A 19,342-nucleotide genomic window follows, 5' to 3' on the forward strand; every position below is an offset into this window, starting at 1 on the left:
CCCCCTACCCCCGCAGTCCTCTTGCCTTGCCCCGCACAGTGTGCTATTGGTGGGACTAAGCAAGCTGAGACTCTCGGGTCTGCTTAGCACAGTACCAGACAATGCAAACTTTGGCTGGGGAAGAGGTCAGAGGACAACAAGCTGTCCTGGCTTCCACTTTGGCTGTGAGCAGGAGCCACCAGAGAGTAGCTTTGTGGTTTGCATGTGCCTTACCTATGCCTTGTTCCACTGCCAGCTCTCTAGACTTATAGGGCTTGGACTCAGGCAGTGGTCTTTGCAGCCAAGGCTGTGACCTGCTGGCAGAAAAGGGCAGGGGGTGAGTCCTGGTCAGGAAGGGGGATTGATCAATTGATAGAGCAGGTGGTAGTAGGTGGATGTATGGCTTATTAAGCAATGAGATGTTGGAGGTGAGAGGATCCTGGTGTCAAGCTTTGTCACCCTTTTTTTTTTTTTTTTTTTTTTTTTGGTCACTGGGGTTATTGCTTGGACTCCAACACTTCTGGTGGTTTGTTTGCTTGTTTATTTGTTTATGACAGAGAAAAACAAAGAAAAAGAAACACCTGTCATCCTGCCTAACCACTCTTGAAGCTTTCCCTCTACAAGTAGGGACCAGGCTTTTGAACTTGGGTCCTCAAGCATGGTTGTGTACATGCTTTACCAAGTGCACCACTGCCTAGCCTACATTAAAAAATATATTTATTGGGAGTCGGGCGGTGGCGCACTTGGACCGGGCAAAGCGCAAGGACCAGTGGAGGATCCCGGTTCGAGTCCCCGGCTCCCCACCTGCAGGGGAGTCGCTTCACAGGCGGTGAAGCAGGTCTGCAGGTGTCTGTCTTTCTCTCCCCCTCTCCGTCTTCCCCTCCTCTCTCCATTTCTCTCTGTCCTATCCAACAGCAATAACATCAATAACTATAACAATGTTAAACAACAAGGGCAGCAGAAGGGAAAATAAATAAATACAAAATAAAAATAAATAAAAAATTAAAATATATATATATTTATTAATAAGAGAGGGAGGGGAGGAGAGACAGAGAGAAATGAGAACCAGAGCATCACTCTGGCACATGTAATGCTGAGGATTGAACTTGGGGATTCATACTTGATAGCCCCAGCATTATCTACTGCACCACCTCTGAGGCCTCGAGCTTTGCCATTCAAAAATGGTCCCAGCCCAGCAGTCAGGCCAGCCTGAAGCTGGTTCGTATGTGGATCCATGAATACCCATGAGTCAGAGTGTTCGCCCCCAAGCCTACTATTTGCCATCATCTGCTCCAGTGGTCTACCTGGGATCTGAGAACAAAATCTACTGGTGGGCTGGGCTGGTCAGATCAGAAAGCCCAGGTACAGGACCTCGATGCCATCTCTTAAAATATTTTCATTACACAAGAGAGGGAAGAGAGCATGACCCCAGGACATGTGGCACCAGGGCTGGAACTGGGAAACTCAGACCCTCAAGCTCAATGCTTGACCACTTGAGCTATTTCCCCAGCACATCAGTCACTGCCTTAAAAAAAAAAATTATTGGGAGTTGGGTGGTAGCACAGTGGGTTAAGCGCAGATGGCGCAAAGCGCAAGGACCGGCATAAGAATCCTGGTTTGAGTCCCTGGCTCCCCACCTGCAGGGAAGTTGCTTCATAGGCGGTGAAGTGGGTCTGCAGGTGTCTATCTCTCTCTCCCCTTCTCTGTCTTCCCCTCCTCTCTCTATTTCTCTCTGTCCTATCTGACAACAGCATCATCAGTGACAACAATAACAGTAATGACAACAACAAGGGCAACAAAATGGGAAAAAATAGCCTCCAGGAGCAGTGGATTCGTGATGCAGGCACTGAGCCCCAGCGATGACCCTAGAGACAAACAAACAAACAAACAAATAAATAAAATATTGTTAGCTGTAAACCCCATCGATTTGTTCTGGGTGGGGCCCATATTCATTGCAGGAGCCTGTATAACCTCTGCATCCCTGTAGGTCTGAACTTACATTCTGTAATCATGGCTAGGAACATTCTAATTTCAGGACCCATCTTCCTCCAGTGGTAGAATATGTTGGTCCAACCTCCATTCAAAGAACGGGGTTCTCCCTACCATTGCTGATCCACTTTGAGACACAGTCTTTTTAACGTGAGCATCCCAGGCAACTCTTCTACTGGGTATTTGAGCTTAATGGGCATGCAGTTCATCATGGTCAGATGATTTGCTTATTAACACAAGAGAGAGAGCGAACCAGAACATGGCCCTGGCGCATGTGGTACTGGGGATCACACTTGGGACTTCGTGTGTGTGTGTGTGTGTGTGTGTGTGTGTGTGTGTGTGTGTGTGTGTGTGTGTGTGTGGTGTGTCAGGGCATCAGTGAATTTACTGGAGCTTTCACAGACAATCTGCTAGGTTGCTTATAAAAATGCTGGGTCTCTGTCCCACCGCACACTGGCTAAAGTATTTCCAGGAAAAAGTCCTGGAATCTGTACTTGTAGTAAGTGACCCCACTAATTTTATTTTCTTTTTATTGCCACCAAGGTTGTCACTGGGGCTCAGTGCTTGCACAACAAATCCATGGATTCCAGTGACAAAATTTCCCCATTTCTTCTTTTTGATAGGAGAGGGGAGGGGAAGGTATAGGAGAGAGAATCACACACCTGCAGCACTACTTCACTGCTTATGAAGTTTCCCACCCTGCAGGTGGGGACTTCAGCCTTGATCCTGGATCCTTGCATATGGTAACATGTTCACTTAACTGGGTGCACCACTGCCACCCCCTGCCTTTTTAAAAATTTTATTTTAACTGGAGCACTGGGTTATGATGGTGTTAGGGATTGAACTGGGGACCTTGGAACCTCATGCATGAAAGTCATTTTGCATAACCATTATGCTATCTCTCTGACTCTCCCTGGAGATTCTTACGACCCAGATCACTGGGGAGCACAGTGTGGATGGCGCTGTGTCTCAGAAATGTTTCCGTGGCTGAGTCTGTGATGACCAGGGCTGCATCTACTTGTGTGTTTGCAGCAGCTCTCCCGTCTACCTGGCCATTCCCCCAGTGTCTTCGCTCTGACCTTCAGACCCCGCACTCCTCAGTCCAGCCTCTTGCCTTCTCCCCCACAAGCTTGGGTGGGGAGGGCTTGGCCACTGTTTGCATTAGTCGGGGTCAAAGAGAGGGAGGCTTCACTGAGCAGACCTGTTTGGCTGGAACCATGGGAGATCGGTGATCCAAGAGGTAAGCAGGGGCCAGCGCCTCAGGGTGCCTTCCCGGGTGTGTGTGTGTGTGTGTGTGTGTGTGTGTGTGTGTGTGTGTATAGGTGTATAGAGATCCACATCAGCTGCCTGAAGTCGGAATCACCCTGTTGTGCAGTGAGCTTGATTTTGGTGTCAAAAGTGGAACTCTTCTGCTTCCCGGAGCTGACCCTTCCTTGTGCAAAACAAGGACTGGGTTGGCGAGAAGAACTGGAGCAGCCAGTGCTTGGTGTCTCCTTTCTGGGGCCTGGACAGGGCTCACTGTGGGGGTGTCCCTTCTGCTCAGTCTGGGTGTGAGTGAATGACACCTGGACCCTTGTCTTCTAGGTGGCCCGAGGCAGCCGGGATGACAGCTCTCCCCAGGAGCCCTGCTACCTGCTGAGAAACATGATCAGCAAGTCCCGTGAGTGTGGTCCAGGAGCCCCCCACTGTGAGGCATGGGCCCCCAAGTCCATCCTCAGCAGCGGCCAGGGACCCTTTGTGGGCTGTAGAGGGACAGACTGGGAGCCAGGGCCCCTCTCTTCATCCCGAAGGACAGCTGAAACGCTCGGGGCCCAGCCCAGGGCTGGAAAGCTCTCGGGCCAGGTGAGGGCCAGGCCCTGGGAGGTGGCACTCTCAGTGGGGTGGGCAGGGGAGAAGAAGGTGGACAGGGCCAGACCCGCCTGTTTCTGCCTCCAGCTCCTCTGTGCATGTATCCTGCAGGCTGGAAGCTCCTGGCCATGCTGGCGCTGGTGCTGGTTGTCATGGTGTGGTACTCCATCTCTCGAGAAGACAGGTACATTGAGCTGTGAGTCCACCTTCCATGACCTCCCATTGTGTTTCTTAGAACAGGGCTCAGGGATGCAGCATCATGGTGGGGGTGGGGGTGGAAAGACCTGAAGAGCTGAGTCCTCGGTGATTTAGTTCCAAAGAGGAAGTTGGATGGAAGGGTGGGTAGCATCGTGGTTATGTGAACAGGCTCTCAGACATGAGGCTTCAAAGACCCAGGTTTAATCCCCACATCTCCATAAGCCAGAGCTGAGCAGTGCTCTGGAAACAGGCAGTTGAGTTGGGGTGTGTGTACCCTGCAAAGCCTCAGGACTTGGGTGTTGTGGGAGAGGGTTGGTCTGCCCAGGGTGCAGGACGGGCTCTAAGGGGAACTTCTGCCCTCTCCCTTCTATCTGCAGTTTGTATTTTTCCATCCCTGAGAAGAAGGAGCCGTGCTACCAGGGGGAAGCCGAGAGGAAGGCCTCCAAGCTCTTTGGCAAGTAAGAACGTAGCTGGGGAGCTCAGGCAGGGCGTGGGCAGGGTGAGGGGTGAGCTGGAGCCTGGAGGCTCACAGCCAACAGGGGTGGATGTCAGGAGGTGAAGCTAGAGGTAGGAGAGGTGCTTGGGCATCATTTTTATTAGTCAGGACCCTGACTCAGAGTCTGGCACTGGATTCACCCGTCTCACCCCCACCTGCCATTCACCCCTGCAGCTCCTCCCGTGATCAGCCCATCTTCCTGCAGCTGAAGGATTATTTCTGGGTGAAGACGCCCTCAGCCTATGAGTTGCCCTTTGGGACCAAGGGGAGTGGTATGTACCCACCACCCAGTGCCCAAGGTGGTCCTGGTGCAGTGCCCAGGTTCTGGACCAGGCACAGGTCCCGGGAGGAAGGGAGAGGCCAGCAGGTGCTCGGAAGCAGATGGAAGGTGGAGGCTGGCAGCCTGTGGAATTTGGCCTGTGGCCTTCAGCCCCTTTAACTCAATTCTTTCCATAGAGGACCTTCTCCTCCGAGTGTTGGCCCTCACCAGCTACTCCATCCCTGAGAGCATCCAGAGGTAAGGCCTCCAGTGCCAGCTGCCCTGCACTGGCATCTCCCAGGGGGTCTTCATGTCTCTGGTCCCCTGTGGCCAACTTGACCCTCTTCCAACCCTGCCAGTCTCTGGGGGACTCAAGGATGCCAGTGCCCACAGCAACTGAGCCTGGGCATCTGGATGTGGAAGCAGGGTGTTGCTGTGGCAACGGGCAGGGGGCTCTGAGATGGGGCTTTTTTAAAAAAAGGATCTACCTAGGTCCATACTCCTAAAGGGATAAAGAATAGGGAAGCTATCAAGGGAGGGGATTGGATATGGAGTTCTGGGGGTGGGCATTGTGTAGAAATGTACCCTTCTTATTTTATAGACTTGTCAATATTCCTACTTTATAAGTAAAAATTAAGAAAGGAAGAGAAGGTGGGACCATTAAAAATGGGCAAATATATACAAATATAGACAGTTATAGAAATAATAGTCAACCCATATCTGAAACCTTGGGAGAACTATTATAGCTTCCAGTGGAGGGAACAGGGGTATAGAACTTTGGTGGTGGGAGTTGGGAGGTAGCGCAGTGGGTTAAGCGCAGGTGGCACAAAGTGCAAGGACCGGCGTAAGGATCCCTGTTCAAGCCCCCGGCTCCCCACCTGCAGGGGAGTCGCTTCACAAGCGGTGAAGCAGGTCTGCAGGTGTCTATCTTTCTCTCCCCCTCTGTCTTCCCCCTCCTCTCTCCATTTCTCTTGGTCCTAGCCAACAACAATAATAACTACAACAATAAAAACAACAAGGGCAACAAAAGGGAATAAATAAATAAATAAGAACTTTGGTTGTGGGAATAGTGCAGAATTATACCCCAGTTATCTTATAATTTTATGAATCTATATTGCCACTAATAAAATTTAATAAATTTAAAAAAAAGAATCTAAAGGACTTGAGATAGCATAGTGGTTATGCAAAGAAAGCTTCCTGCCTGAGGCATCAAAGATCCCAGCTTCTTTCCCCCCCTGCAGGTGGGGAGCAGGGGCTTGAACCTGGGTCCTTGCACAGTGTAACATGTGTGCTCTATTGGGTGCACCACTGCCAGACCCCAAGAGTTTATTTATTAAAGAGAGCTTGAGGAGAGAGAGAGAAAGAGAGAGCCTGAGCATCACTGTGGAACATGCAGTGCCAGGGATCAAGTTCAGGACCTCATGCTTGAAAGGTCAGTGCCACTGTATACCTCTCAGGCTGCTGTAATAAAGTAATTAATTAATTTTACCAGAGCACTGCTCAGCTCTGGTGTATGGTGGTGCTGGGGGTTGAACCTAGGGTATTAGAGCCTTAGGCACTAAAGTCTTTGCATAATCATTATGCTATCTACCTAGCCCAAGAAGGGATTATTATTTTTATTAGTGATTCATAAAATTTACAAAATAACAGAAGTATTATTTCACAACGTTCCCACCACCAGAGTTCTGTGCTCCCATTCCCATCCATTGGCAACTGTAGTGATTCTCCCAATATCATAGATATGGATTGATTACTATTTTTATAACTACATTTATTTTCCCCCCATTTATTTCTTTTTAGAGATTTTATTTATTTATTAATGAGAAAGATAGGAGAGAGAGAGAGAAAGAACCAGACATCACTCTGGTACATGTGCTGCCGGGGATCGAACTCAGGACCTCATGCTTGAGACTCCAACGCTTCATCCACTGAGCCACCTCCCGGACCACCCTCATTTTTTTCTATGGTCCTACCTTCTCTTCCATTTTAAGTCACAGCTATACCTATTACTATTTCCAAATGTCCTTCCTTTTCTCCTCTTCTCTCTCTAGGTTCTGATAGAATTGGTTTCAGAGCCCTCTAGTCGTCTTCCCCTAACATTTCTTCCCTCTCTGGGAGTATGGACCTGTTGTTAAAGTTCGGAAGGCTCCAGCCGGCCGGGCTAGCATCATGGCGGTAGGCAGAGACAGACTCGGGGACACACGGCTGGGCTGAGAAGCTGCAGTTTAATCTTTATTCACGAACAGGCAAATCACCACACCATGTGCTTCCCCCATCATTCTCCCTCTCCTGCTGCTGCTGGGACTCTGGACATCCTTAGCATACAGGGCGGGGAGAAAGAGGGGGGCGAAACTAGCAAGGTCCAAACCATTTCTCTCAGAGGTAGGGGGAAGGGGGCCAAACCAACACGAAGAATGCCAACATATTCCCCCTTTTTAACTAAATGACCACAGACAGTATCAGGGGTGTGGGGTGAACAGAAACCTGTATCGTACAGGCATTTTCAAAAAAGAAACTGGCACAAACATGGAGAAACATGTAAGCAAGTAACAAGAACCAGTGTGCTGCCAAGGGAAGGCCTGAGGGGGCCATTTTTTGCCTCTGGGCAAAACTTTATCAGCTTAAAAAAAAACATTTCCTGCCTCTGGGGGGCGTACTTGCCTCGACGGGCATTTGCTAGCATGGGGGAAGGATGAGGCCTAGAGTCCCAAGGCATGGCTGCAGTCAGTCTTTGAGAAACCCAGCAGCATAAAGGGAAGCCACTAGTTTTGTGTAAAGTGTCCGAGGTGTACCAGTGAGCCCGATAGAAGTCCAAAGCAGATGTCCACCGAAGAATCGCCAGGGGGTGAATTGTTGTACGTCTGTCTCGATGGGGAATGTCAGCCATCAGAATTCTGCTTTTCTGATTTTCCTGGGCGGAAACCAGCTTGGGCAGGTGATAGGAAATTCTCTGTAAGAGGAGAAATACGTGACAGAAGCAGCCTCTCAAGGAGTTTGTAACACACGGAGAGGAGAGAAATTGGTCTATAGCTGGCGGCCAGTGTTGGGTCTTTCTTTGGTTTCAAAACTGATATTATCTTCGCGCCACGCCAAATTTTGGGCATAGATTCAGATTCCAAGATGTGGGACAGGAATGAAGTGAGCCACTTCAGTAAAGAAAAAAAAATAAAAATAAAAATAAAAATAAAAAAAAGAATTCTGCTTTTCTGTAGAGAACTTGACAGCTGTAATTCACTTACTATGAAACAAACTTGTAGCAGGTTAGAAGTTTATCACAATTGATAACTCTATTACAATTATAAGTCTTTTTTAGAATGATTTTAAGGTTGTTTAAAGTTTAAACAGTAGAATGTGAAAAGGTAGACATAAGAATCAAGGAAAGAAAACCTCAGGCATGAGAATCATTAGCATAGCCATTGTGTAATCTACCATTTCTAATAGAGAAGGTAATCGAGAGTTTTACATATCAACAAGTCTATTTAACCTTTTCAAGATGGAGACACACCCTAGGTGTGCGCAGGTTTTGTTTAGACCAACTTGGTTAAAATATATTGATATTTAAACTAATTTTTACCTCAGACTTTAAATGTAAGTTAATTTTATCCACTTGGCCACCTCCCAGACCACTCTTTGTAAGTTAATTTTATCTTTATGAGAATTACGTTGAAAACCTTTTTCCTTTAACTCTGTCTGGTAAGAATATAGCCTTAAAGTTATATTTTTAACCTTAACGTTAATGTTACCAAACTTTAAACACACACGTAAACATGGTCTTTAATACACAAGGAGAGAAACCTTTGTTGCAAAGACATGTCATTTTAAACATGAATTTAGATCTGTACTGTCTTAGTTGTTGGGGGGGGTCACCATCCAGAGGTGGCTTCCCACGCAGCTCCATTCCCTCGCAGCTCCACTTCTAGGAATTGTAGGTTGCGATCTCTGGATGAATCTCTGCATGTTCTAGCTTGTCTGCCTTCAGACCCAAGCTGGAGATCTCGGCCAGGGGGCCCAGTTTCGGTAGGGAGTCCACGGTCTCCGGGTGGTCTTGGATCTGTCCAGACTTCATAGCAGGAGGGCGGGCGGGCCAGCAGTGCAGAAGGCGCGGGCTGAGGTGCCCTGGGTTGGTGGCCAGGATAGGCTGCCGCAGCCCTGCCCCATGGCCCTGCTCCCAGCAGCCGAGCAGTGTGGAGGGAGCCGGCGCCCAATGCCCCGCACCACATGGCGGAAAGCCGGCTCATGCGGGCTAGCGTTGGGTGGAAACCACAGAGTAGTCCAGAGATAAATGTTCCAGAAACAGCGAAACAGTCTCGTGAAGATAGGGCAGAGGCCTTTGGAGATCTCTTCACAAGCAGAAGAGAAGGCCATAGTACATAAGTAGCCAAATTGTCTTCACTTATCTGAGAGATGCGCAGGTCAGGTCCACGTGGGCGCCATTTGTTGTTTAAGTTTTGGGGGTGCCAGCAGGCCAGGCTAGCTAGCTTCGCGGTGGTAGACAGAGACAGACTCGGGGACACACGGCTGGGCTGAGAAGCTGCAGTTTAATCTTTATTCACGAACAGGCAAATCACCACACCATGTGCTTCCCCCATCATTCTCCCTCTCCTGCTGCTGCTGGGACTCTGGACGTCCTTAGCATACAGGGCGGGGAGAAAGAGGGGGGCGAAACTAGCAAGGGCCAAACCATTTCTCTCAGAGGTAGGGGGAAGGGGGCCAAACCAACACGAAGAATACCAACATGGACCAAAATTCTTTATGGGGTGCAGAAGGTAGTTCTGGCTTCTGTAATTGCTTCTCTGCTGGACATAGACGTTCACATGTCAATTCATACCCTCATCCTGATTCTATCTTTCCCTAGTGTAAGAAGGAATTTCTTTTTCTTTTTCTTTTTTTAAATTTTTTTTTTTTTTTTTTTTGCTGTAGTTATTATTGTTGTTATTTATGTGGTTGTTGGATAGGACAGAGAGAAATGGAGAGAGGAGGGGAAGACGAGGAGAGAAAGATACCTACAGACCTGCTTCATTGCTTGTGAACGACTCCCCTGCAGGTGGGGAGCCAGGGGCCCGAACTGGGATCCTTTAGCCAGTCCTTGCACTTCACGTCATGTGCGCTTAACCCGTCACGCTACTGCCCGACTCCCAAGGAATTTCTTATGTGAACCTGCCTGCCTGTCTCCTCCTGTCTCTTATGTACTTTACTCAGTTTTCTCTGGCTTGAAAAGCCAGGGCTGCGAGTTAGCACACCCACGTGCAGGTCATTTTATGGAGACCAGGTTCATTCAGACTTGGGGACTCACAGGCATTGGCTAGACCCCAGGCCCGAGCATTAAATGCAGAGAGGCTGCAGCTGGGAGGTAGCTCACCTGGTAAAGCACTCACCTTCCTGTGTGGAAGGCCTTGGATTTGAGCCCTGGGACCCCATGGGAGCTTCACAGCATTGGAGGAAGCTCTGTAGATAGTGGAGCAGTGCTACCTTGTCTCTGACTACCCATCTCTATCTGAATTGAATAAATGAAACAGTGAACCTGGGACTGATGGACCTTGCCCCATGAAATAAAGGAGCGAGGGGATGACTTCTGGGCCTGACCAATCTCTTCCCATCGCAGCCTCAAGTGCCGCCGCTGTGTGGTGGTGGGGAATGGACACCGGCTGCGAAACAGTTCGCTGGGAGAGGCCATCAACAAGTACGACGTGGTTATCAGGTCTGTCTGGCTGTCCCTGCTCTCTTCTCTTGGGGGGCAACTGCCAATGGCCCCTTGGGGCTCTGGGTGATGGGCATCCCTCTCCTCTGCTCCCGTAGACTGAACAATGCTCCGGTGTCCGGCTATGAGGGCGACGTAGGCACCAAGACCACCATGCGGCTCTTCTACCCCGAGTCGGCCCATTTCAACCCCAAAGTGGAAAACAACCCAGACACGCTTCTCGTCTTGGTCGCTTTCAAGGCCATGGACTTCCACTGGATCGAGACCATCCTGAGCGACAAGAAGCGGGTAAGGAGCATGCCTGCCCTGCTGTGTGTGAGGCCTAGGGTCTGAGCCTGAGTGCAGGATGGAAGCACTGTGGGAGCTGCCTGGATGGTGCGGGGCTGTGCTTGGTGTCTCTTCTCTTTCTAAGGATCGTAAAATAAAATAAGTGGACTGGGGAGCCTACTCAGAGGTATTGCATGAGGCCTTTGGTCATTCCATGGCACCACAAAAAAATGATGTGTAGAAGCTAGTTCAGGGTGGGGGTAGAAAGCATAATGGTTATGTAAAGAAATTCTCATGCTTGAGGCTCCAGAGTCCCAGGTTCAATCTCCCGCACTCCCATAAGCCAGAGCTGACCAGTGCTCTGGTAAATTAAAAAGAAAAAAGAAAAAAAAAAAAAGAAAGAAAGAAAAGCTAGTTCACCCAGTGAAGTGCTTGTTTTAACAGATGCAGCACCCTGGGTTTGAGCCCCAGCGTCACATGGGAATACCAAGAGTGGTGTCAGGGGAGCTCGATGGGATGGTAGAGCAGTGCAGTTGTGTCTCTCCCTCTTCAAAATTAAGTGAGAAAAGATCATCTTGCCAGGCTGCTCAGTGATATGGAGACCCTGGGTTTGATCCCACAGTGGGTAACTGGGAATATTGTCAAGAGGTGTGGAGGCCTGGGGGTAGGGACAGTACCCTACAGAGCTGAAGGGCAGGTGGGAGGAGGCCTGGACTTGGGGCTCGGGGAGGGTCCGGCAGCCTTGTAGGAGTCTGGTGGTTGCAGCCAGGGCCACTCTGAGCTCGAGGGTTGTACACACAGGGATCAGGGGAGTCGGTTGATAGTTGTTTCCAGGAAGAGTATCAGTGAGAGGAGCCACAGCCTGTGTCCTTCCAGGCTGTCCCTAGAACCTCCACTCTGACCCTTTGTCACCACAGAATGCTGGGCTGACATATCCAGTCTGCAGCTTTCCCCAGTGTTTGGTCAACCCCAGCTCAAGCCCCTTCTGCCTGCCTGGAAGCCCCTTAAAGTGGGCAGTGGGGGGCTCCCCTGGCCCTCTGCCCCCTGTTCTTCTCCCTTCCTGCTACACTGTAGGCCTATCTGAAAAAGTTAGTATGGAGCAGTGAAGCCCCAGCAATGACAGAAAAGTTAAAACTAAAAATCAGTCAATGAAAGAATAGAAAATTGGTCCAGGGAAGCTACTCAGCCCATAGTGTCTCAAATATGGAAGGTCCTGAGTTATTCATTCCCTGGTATCAGATAAAAAAGTTTTTTTGTTGTTGTTGTTTTGTTTTCTCCTGAGCACTGAGCATCTCTAGTTCATGGTGGTGCAGGGGATTGACTGGGACTTCATAGCCTCAAGCATGAAAATCTCTTTGCATAACCATTATTCCATCTACCCCAGCCCATGAAAGTGGTCTTCAAACATTTCCCTCTCTCTCTTTTACTCCTACCCCCTAGGTGCGAAAGGGCTTCTGGAAACAACCACCTCTCATCTGGGACGCCAACCCCAAACAGATTCGGATTCTCAACCCCTTCTTCATGGAGATTGCAGCTGACAAACTGCTAAGCCTGCCCATGCAGCAGTCACGCAAGGTTAAGCAGGTGATGGGCTATGGACAGGAAGGCCAGAGGGCAGGTGTCCTGTGTGGACAGCAAGGGGACATTTTTGGGCTGTAGGAAGCTTTGGAGGACATGAAGGAGACAAGTATAGGAGATGGCAGCTGGCATTAACAACAGCAACAAAAAAGATGAACTTTCTTACTTTGTTCATTTTATATGGGATAGTTTCACATAAGAGAGATAAAGAGAAAGAAGCAGGAGTACCATTCTGGTACATTTGGTTCTAGGAACCAAACTGAGAGCCTCAGGTATGGGATGCTCAGGCTTTACCAGCTGAGCTATTTGCCTGGCTGTGCCACGTGCATTTGAATCACAGCTGCAGGAGCTGGTCAGAAATCAGACACAGACTACAGGGTTGTTTGGGCAATCTTAGCTTTGGAACCACTCCAAGTCTGAAGATTTATGCCAGCTCACTTTAACCTGTGATGTCGGCCGCCTTGGAATGTGCTGGTGTGGCTGAGTTAAGTTGCTGGAGCTGACGGCTTGTTGGCTTGTCACACATGCCACAGTTTGGCACTGTGATTGGAGCTGGACCCTTGGTGCAGGTCTGCAGGCTAGTAGACTTAGCCTGTGTTCTAGCTTCCAACCCCGGTCTCTAGGGTCCCCATTGAACTGGGAAACATAATAGAGAAAGAACAGACTTTTATAAATCTTAAGTGGTGGTAATATTAGTTCCAACACCCAGGGTGTTGCATATGTTAAAACAAGCACTCCTGGGGGCCAGGCAGTAGCACAGTAGGTTAAGTGCACATGGTGTAAAGCTCAAGGACTGGTGCAAGGATCTGGGTTCAAGCCTCAGCTCCCCACCTGCAGGCGGGTTGCTTCACAGGCGGTGAAGCAGGTCTGCAGGTGTCTGTCTTTCTCTCCCCCTCTGTCTTCCCCTCCTCTCTCCATTTTTCTCTGTCCTATTCAACAACAACAGCAATGGCAACAATGATAATAACAGCAACAACAATGATAAACAACAAGGGCAGCAAAAGGGAAAAAATAGTCTCTGAGAGCAGTGGATTCATAGTGCAGGCACAGAACCCCAGTGATAACCCTGGAGGGGAAAAAAAAAACAAAAAAACAAGCACTTCATTGGGTGAACTAGTTTGAAAAGATAATTGTGCAACATCAGCTTATTGTGGAGATCAGTCCACATGGGCTGCTTAGTAAACACTTGCCATAAAAAAAAGTCTTATTCTGAATGAAGCTTCTTCACTGCATAGCTGCTGTGACTCGAAAGGTTGAAAGGCTGCTTCAGGCTGTGCTCAGCACGGGTCTCCGCTTTGCACTCTTGGGCCCAGGAGGAAGCCTGGCCTGGTGGGATAACATCCAGTTTGCACAGGGGGTGGCAGGTCTTCCCTGAAGACATACAGGCCTGTGTTTGAGGCTGTCTGTTCCCTAACCCACCCCACCCCTGGTGACACCAGATCTGGGGACTCACTGAGCAGGCTGAGAACTGGGGATAGGTACTTCATTCTGCAGCTACCAGCAGCTCCCCCTGGGCACTGAGTTTTAGTGCAAGGGGCACTGAGGGGGATGCAAGGAGATAATTAGTACCCCTGGTGTGGTGGGGCACCAGGTATAGGGCGGGGCACGGGAAGTAGGGCCAGACCCCATGGCATGAAAGGACAGACATGCTGTCTGTGTTGGTTTCCTATGGAGAGAGACAGCTCATCATCGGTTAGGGTACGTTCCTTGTGGTTAGGGAGGTCCATGTGTGACCCAGGTTCGAGCCCCAGTTCCATGTGCTGGGATGTTTCTTCCTTTTTTCCCCCTCTCTCGCTCTCTTTCTATTTGAATGAAAAAGTTGACCTAGGATAGATGAAATTATACATATGGGAGCTGCAGGCCTCACACAAAAAATAAACCAAACATTTCTGGGGTCTTCAAGAGGGGAATCAGATGGCCGCCCGACTGTTTTCCTCTGGGGGCTTAGGGGAACTCGTCCAGTTGTTTCTTTCTTTCCTTTGTTTTTTCTTTTTTTAATTTGTTTTCCCTTTTGTTGCCCTTATTATTATTGTTGTTGTAGTTATTATTGTTGTCGTTAGATAGGACAGAGAGAAATGGAGAGAGGAGGAGAAGACAGAAGGGGAGAGAAAGACAGACACCTGGGAGTCGGGCTGTAGCGTAGCGGGTTAAGCGCAGGTGGCGCAAAGCACAAGGACCGGCATAAGGATCCCGGTTCGAACCCCGGCTCCCCACCTGCCGGGGAGTCGCTTCACAGGTGGTGAAGCAGGTCTGCAGGTGTCTATCTTTCTCTCCCCCTCTCTGTCTTCTCCTCCTCTCTCCATTTCTCTCTGTCCTATCCAACAACAACAACAACAATAATAACTACAACAATAAAAAAAAAAACAACAAGGACAACAAAAGGGAATAAATAAATAAAATAAATATTAAAAAAAAAAAAGACAGACACCTGAAGACCTGCTTCACTGCCTGTGAAGCGACTCCCCTGCAGGTGGGGAGCTGGGGGCTCGAACCGGGATCCTTATGCCGGTCCTTGCACTTTGCGCCACGTGTGCTTAACCCGTTGCGCTACCACCCAACTCTCTGTCCAATTGTTTCATGATGGATGTATTCCATTCTTGGTGATTGCAGGACTGAGGTCCTGGGTCCTTGCTGGCTGCAGCCTGGGGGACCCTCGGTTGCCCACATCCCTTGCCATCCATAGGCCCCTCCAGCTTCAGGCTGATACAGGGCACAGCTGATCCCCATGGGACACACCTGACTTCCTCCTGGCTGCTCTCTGGGCCCACGTGTGAAATTCCTGTAATCAAATCCAGCTTGAGTGACAGGTTCATTCTGTTCCCAGGCTCCACACACTGATGGGGTGAGGTGGGGGGGACTTGGGGGAGGAGGCTTCCTGGACTTTTGCTGTAACATTTATTTTATTTTTATTTATTTTTTAAAATTTCTTTATTGGGGAATTAATGTTTCACATTTGACAGTAAATACAATAGCTTGTACATGATAACATTTCTCAGTTTTCCATATAACAATACAACCCCCTTTAGGTCCTCTGTCATCTTTCTTGGACGTGTATTCTCCCCTCCTCCCACCCACCCAGAGTCTTTTACTTTGGTGCAGTACACCAATTCCAGTTCTGGTTCTACTTGTGTTTTGTCTTCTGATCTTGTTTTTTAACTTTGTAGCATTGATTTTATGAGTGCAATAGAGAGATCTCTGACAACTCTGGGTTTCCAGCTATCCACCTGGCTGATTGATAAGAGAAATGCAGGGCCGGTGAAATCGCTCACTTAGATAGTGTGCTGCTTTGCCGTGTGCCTGACACAGGTTCAAGACTGGCCTTCACTACACTGGAGGAAGCTTCAGAGTACTTGGTCCATGTTCAAGGACCCAGGTTCAAGCCTTTAGTACCCACCTGCAGGGGAGAAGCTTCACTAGCAATGAAGTAGTGCTGCAGGTCTCCCCCTCTCCTTCTCTTTCTTCATTTCTGTCTCCCCTTTCTCTCTTGATTTCTTCTTGTCTCTATCCAATAAAAAAAAAAAAAAGAAGAAGAAGAAGAAGAAAAGAAATGCAGGACTGAGAGTTCTTGAGATGGAGAGTCAGGCAGGCCTGGCCAGAGGTGAGGGAATGGGGCCAGTGAGTCAGGGCTGGGTGAGGTAACCCCTTGAAGGTGAGAGCAGCAGGGGTACAGTGTGGGCCCTGACAGGAAGTGGCAGGTGACATGGCAGGAGGGCTCCAGATGGCTGCTGGGAAAAGCCGGACGGTGGCTCCTGAATGGGGTGGCTACAGGGTGGACTGGGTGGCTGAAGGGGTCTGGAAGGCCAGAGTGTGAGGGTGCTCACCCTGGGGGTGAATCAGGGCTGGAACCAGCTCACAGGGTGATCAGTGGGAAAAATACAGACCTGCCTCACCACCTGTGAAGTGACCACCCTCCCCTGCAGGTGGGGAGCTGGGGTTTTTGAACCGGGATCCTTACTCTGGTCCTTGCACTTTGCACCATGTGTGCTTAACCTACTGTGCTACCGCTCAACCCCCCTTTTTTTCTTTTACCAGAGCACTGCTCAATTCTGGCTTATGGTGGTGCTGGGGATTAAACCTGGAACTTTGGAACCTGGACATGAAAGTCTTTTTGCATAACCACTATGTTGTCTCCTTTCCACCTCACATGTAGCTCTTTAAATTTAATTTTGGGAAGGTTAGGTGATAGCATCTTTCCCCACTGTGCTTCATCCTTTAACCTGTCCCCCCTTGTCCCCCAGAAGCCCACCACAGGCCTACTGGCCATCACTCTGGCCCTCCACCTCTGTGACTTGGTACACATTGCTGGATTTGGCTACCCGGATGCCTTCAATAAGAAGCAGACCATTCACTACTATGAGCAGATCACGCTCAAGTCCATGGCGGTAAGTGGCCCCTGTGTGGGGCAGGCCTGGGCACACTGGGTGCTGAGGTGCGAAGGGGTGTTGAGCTCCTGGCAGAAGTCCTCACATACCTGCATCATCCACACAGATTCTGTCTTTATTTTGTTTTTATTCATTTATTTGATATATATATATATATATATGGAGAGAGAGAGAGGCCTGCTTCACTGCTAATTAAGCTTCTCCCTTGCAAGTGGGGGTTGGAGGCTTGAACCCGGGTCCTTCCTTGCATGTTGCAGCATGTGTACTTAACCACGTGTCCACCGCCTGTGCAGTCTTCCTTCTGAGAACCAGTGGAGGGGCTGAGTGGAGGGTCCCCCAGAGGTGGTGAAGGCAGCTCCTTGGATTTGTGACCTGCCTGTCTCCACAGGGCTCAGGCCACAATGTCTCCCAGGAGGCCCTGGCCATCAAGCGGATGCTGGAGATAGGAGCCGTGAAGAACCTCACGTACTTCTGATATGGGCAGGAGCTGTGCTAGCGGTCTGCCCACTGTGGCCGTGTGTTGCCTGATGCCAGCCTGACCCGCTTGGACCCCCCTCCCTGTCCCCACTGTGGGGAGGGTGTACCAGGACTGGCCAGATCTACAAGGAGAGCAGACCTAGTCAGGGAGGAGGCTCTGGGGCCGAGAGAGACTGTGGCCACAGCACTGGGCTTGTGGCCAAGGAGCTGCTTTCTGCCAGTGTGGGAGACTATTTAACAGGCTATTTAATTCAGGGGCGGGCAAGTGCCCGGGCTGGTCCCGGGACATCTAGGAAGGGGCATACGACGGTTTTCTGCCCACTTTTTATAAAAAAAAAAAAAAACAAAAAAAACAGGCGTACTGAGCCCATGGGGGCCCATACCCAGCGGGCTTCCCTGGAGGGTGGGGGTACCTGGACTGGCGGGTGCCCCCAGAGGGGCTGCTCCTTCCCAGCGGGCATGGGGAGAGCACTGGTTGCAGGTTCCACGTGGAGGAGGAGGAGCTCATCTAGAAGAGATGGCAAACATAACATTAAACTATTTTTTCCTAAAATGGAAGCATCTGTGATCCCCCCCCCAGGTTCTTGAAGTTTGGGGGGAGGGGGTGCTGTGGGACCCCACAGTGGGTCCCCTCTGCCTTTACTGGGCAGGCTAGTTATGGACCATCGGTGGGCTGTGGTCACTAGATTCATCGTTGGTGTTTGGTGCCAAGTCACACCAAGTGGTGCCCTGATCGGCTGTGTCTGCTGGACACCCAAGTTGGCATCCTGCATCCTGCCTTCCAGCTCAGAGTGAGGAGGGACAGACAGATGCCAGAAACCCCACCCAGCCTTCCCGGTCCAAAACCTCACACTGGGAGGTGCGTGAGGATGGGTGGAGTCAAACAAAGGAAGCCAAGTTTCCCTTCTCAGAGTAAGTGGGAATCATAAAATGGAGTTTATCCAGAGTCTTGCCAGTGGCCTGGGCTGCCAGGATTGGGCTGGGCAGGGCTCAGGTAGCGGCTGAGACACTTGGCAGGCGCTGTCTGTCTGTCCACAGGCCAGGGGATGGATGCTTTCCCCCACCCCTAGACTTGTGGTAGTCCTGCCGCTTGCCTGTCTCTCCCCTCTTTATTCTTCATTTTCCTGGGCCCCTGCTCAGCTGCCAACTGGGCTTCCTGCCACCCCCACAGCTGTTTCTTTGCATCTGGGGCCAGGAGGGAGAGCTGGAACTTCCCATAGGGGACAGACACGCAGCTGTGTTCCTGGCTTTCTGGGAAAGAGCTGCAGCTTTGAACTTCTGAGATGACCAGGCTGGACAGAACAGATAAAAAGGAACCAGACTTTGGGTGGGACATGCTAGACCACAGCGGCCTTGAGGACACACACACACACACACACACACACACACACCTTATCTGGTTGAATATGGAAATTGCCTTCCCTCAGAATGAATGTTGCTAGTTGCTCCCAGAGTGGAGAGGCTCTAAAAGCAAATAGGACCCCATCATCTGCAGCATGAAGCCCCTTCCCTCCACCAGGCCGAGCTGTCTCCTAGGATTCATGGAGGTTGGAGGTTGGGGTGGCCTCTTGTAGACTCTGGCCGGAGGGGGGGGGGGGAGGGATCTTGGCGCCACTTATCCTGGATGTTGTCCTTGCTGCTTCTTCTGAGGGTGTGCAAGGGAGTGGCCATTTCCCATCCAGGGCCATCAAAAGTGGCTGTCAGCACCTAGGCTCCAGCTGTCCTGGACGGGGGCCACTGCCTGTTACTGAATGTGCCTGATCTGGAGCCAGAATCCAACGACACACACCCCAACACACACGCACACACACACGCCCAACGAAGCAACTGTATTCTCCTTGGAGCCTATCTGGACCAGGAGCGCCCATGGAAAGGGGTGTGCATCGTGTGCCTCCAGTGCTTGCACAGCGCGAGCCCCTTCGTCCAGAGCAGCCCCCTCACCCCCATGCAGATGGCAGCTGTGCGACCAAGGGTCAGAGCTGGCAGTGGAGCCCTGACACGGAGTCACTGGCAGCAGCAGGCCAGGTGTTGAACTCTCAAGGATAAGGATCCCAGCATCGTGTGTCAGAGTGATGCTCGTGTCCTCGCTCTCAGATTAATAAATAAGATCGCAGTGGAGTCGCCTGCTGGCGTTTGTGCTGAGAAGGGGCGCTGCGCTTGGATCAGCCCAG

At 50.3% G+C, this 19,342-nt stretch overlaps 1 protein-coding gene across 5 annotated transcripts in view; it reads left to right on the plus strand.

Moving 5' to 3' along the window:
- Positions 1–17,724, plus strand: part of ST3GAL4 (ST3 beta-galactoside alpha-2,3-sialyltransferase 4) — a 52,417-nt gene extending 34,693 nt beyond the window's left edge. For 2 of the 5 annotated variants that reach the window (XM_060180159.1, XM_060180157.1), the window contains exons 2-11: positions 3,553–3,628; positions 3,904–4,000; positions 4,392–4,472; positions 4,685–4,782; positions 4,967–5,027; positions 10,372–10,467; positions 10,566–10,755; positions 12,175–12,318; positions 16,551–16,694; positions 17,083–17,724. In XM_060180159.1, the coding sequence (XP_060036142.1) occupies positions 3,613–3,628; positions 3,904–4,000; positions 4,392–4,472; positions 4,685–4,782; positions 4,967–5,027; positions 10,372–10,467; positions 10,566–10,755; positions 12,175–12,318; positions 16,551–16,694; positions 17,083–17,169 (1,014 nt within the window). In that variant the 5' untranslated portion in view covers positions 3,553–3,612 and the 3' untranslated portion in view covers positions 17,170–17,724. Of the gene's footprint in view, positions 1–3,552; positions 3,629–3,903; positions 4,001–4,391; positions 4,473–4,684; positions 4,783–4,966; positions 5,028–10,371; positions 10,468–10,565; positions 10,756–12,174; positions 12,319–16,550; positions 16,695–17,082 lie in introns of those variants that run through there. The other 3 variants (XM_060180160.1, XM_060180158.1, XM_016184961.2) reach the window with 2 other exon arrangements.
- The last annotated feature ends 1,618 nt before the right edge of the window (positions 17,725–19,342 follow it).

Source organism: Erinaceus europaeus, chromosome 20 (genome assembly GCF_950295315.1).
Source record: "Erinaceus europaeus chromosome 20, mEriEur2.1, whole genome shotgun sequence".
NCBI classification, from domain to species: Eukaryota; Metazoa; Chordata; class Mammalia; order Eulipotyphla; family Erinaceidae; genus Erinaceus; species Erinaceus europaeus.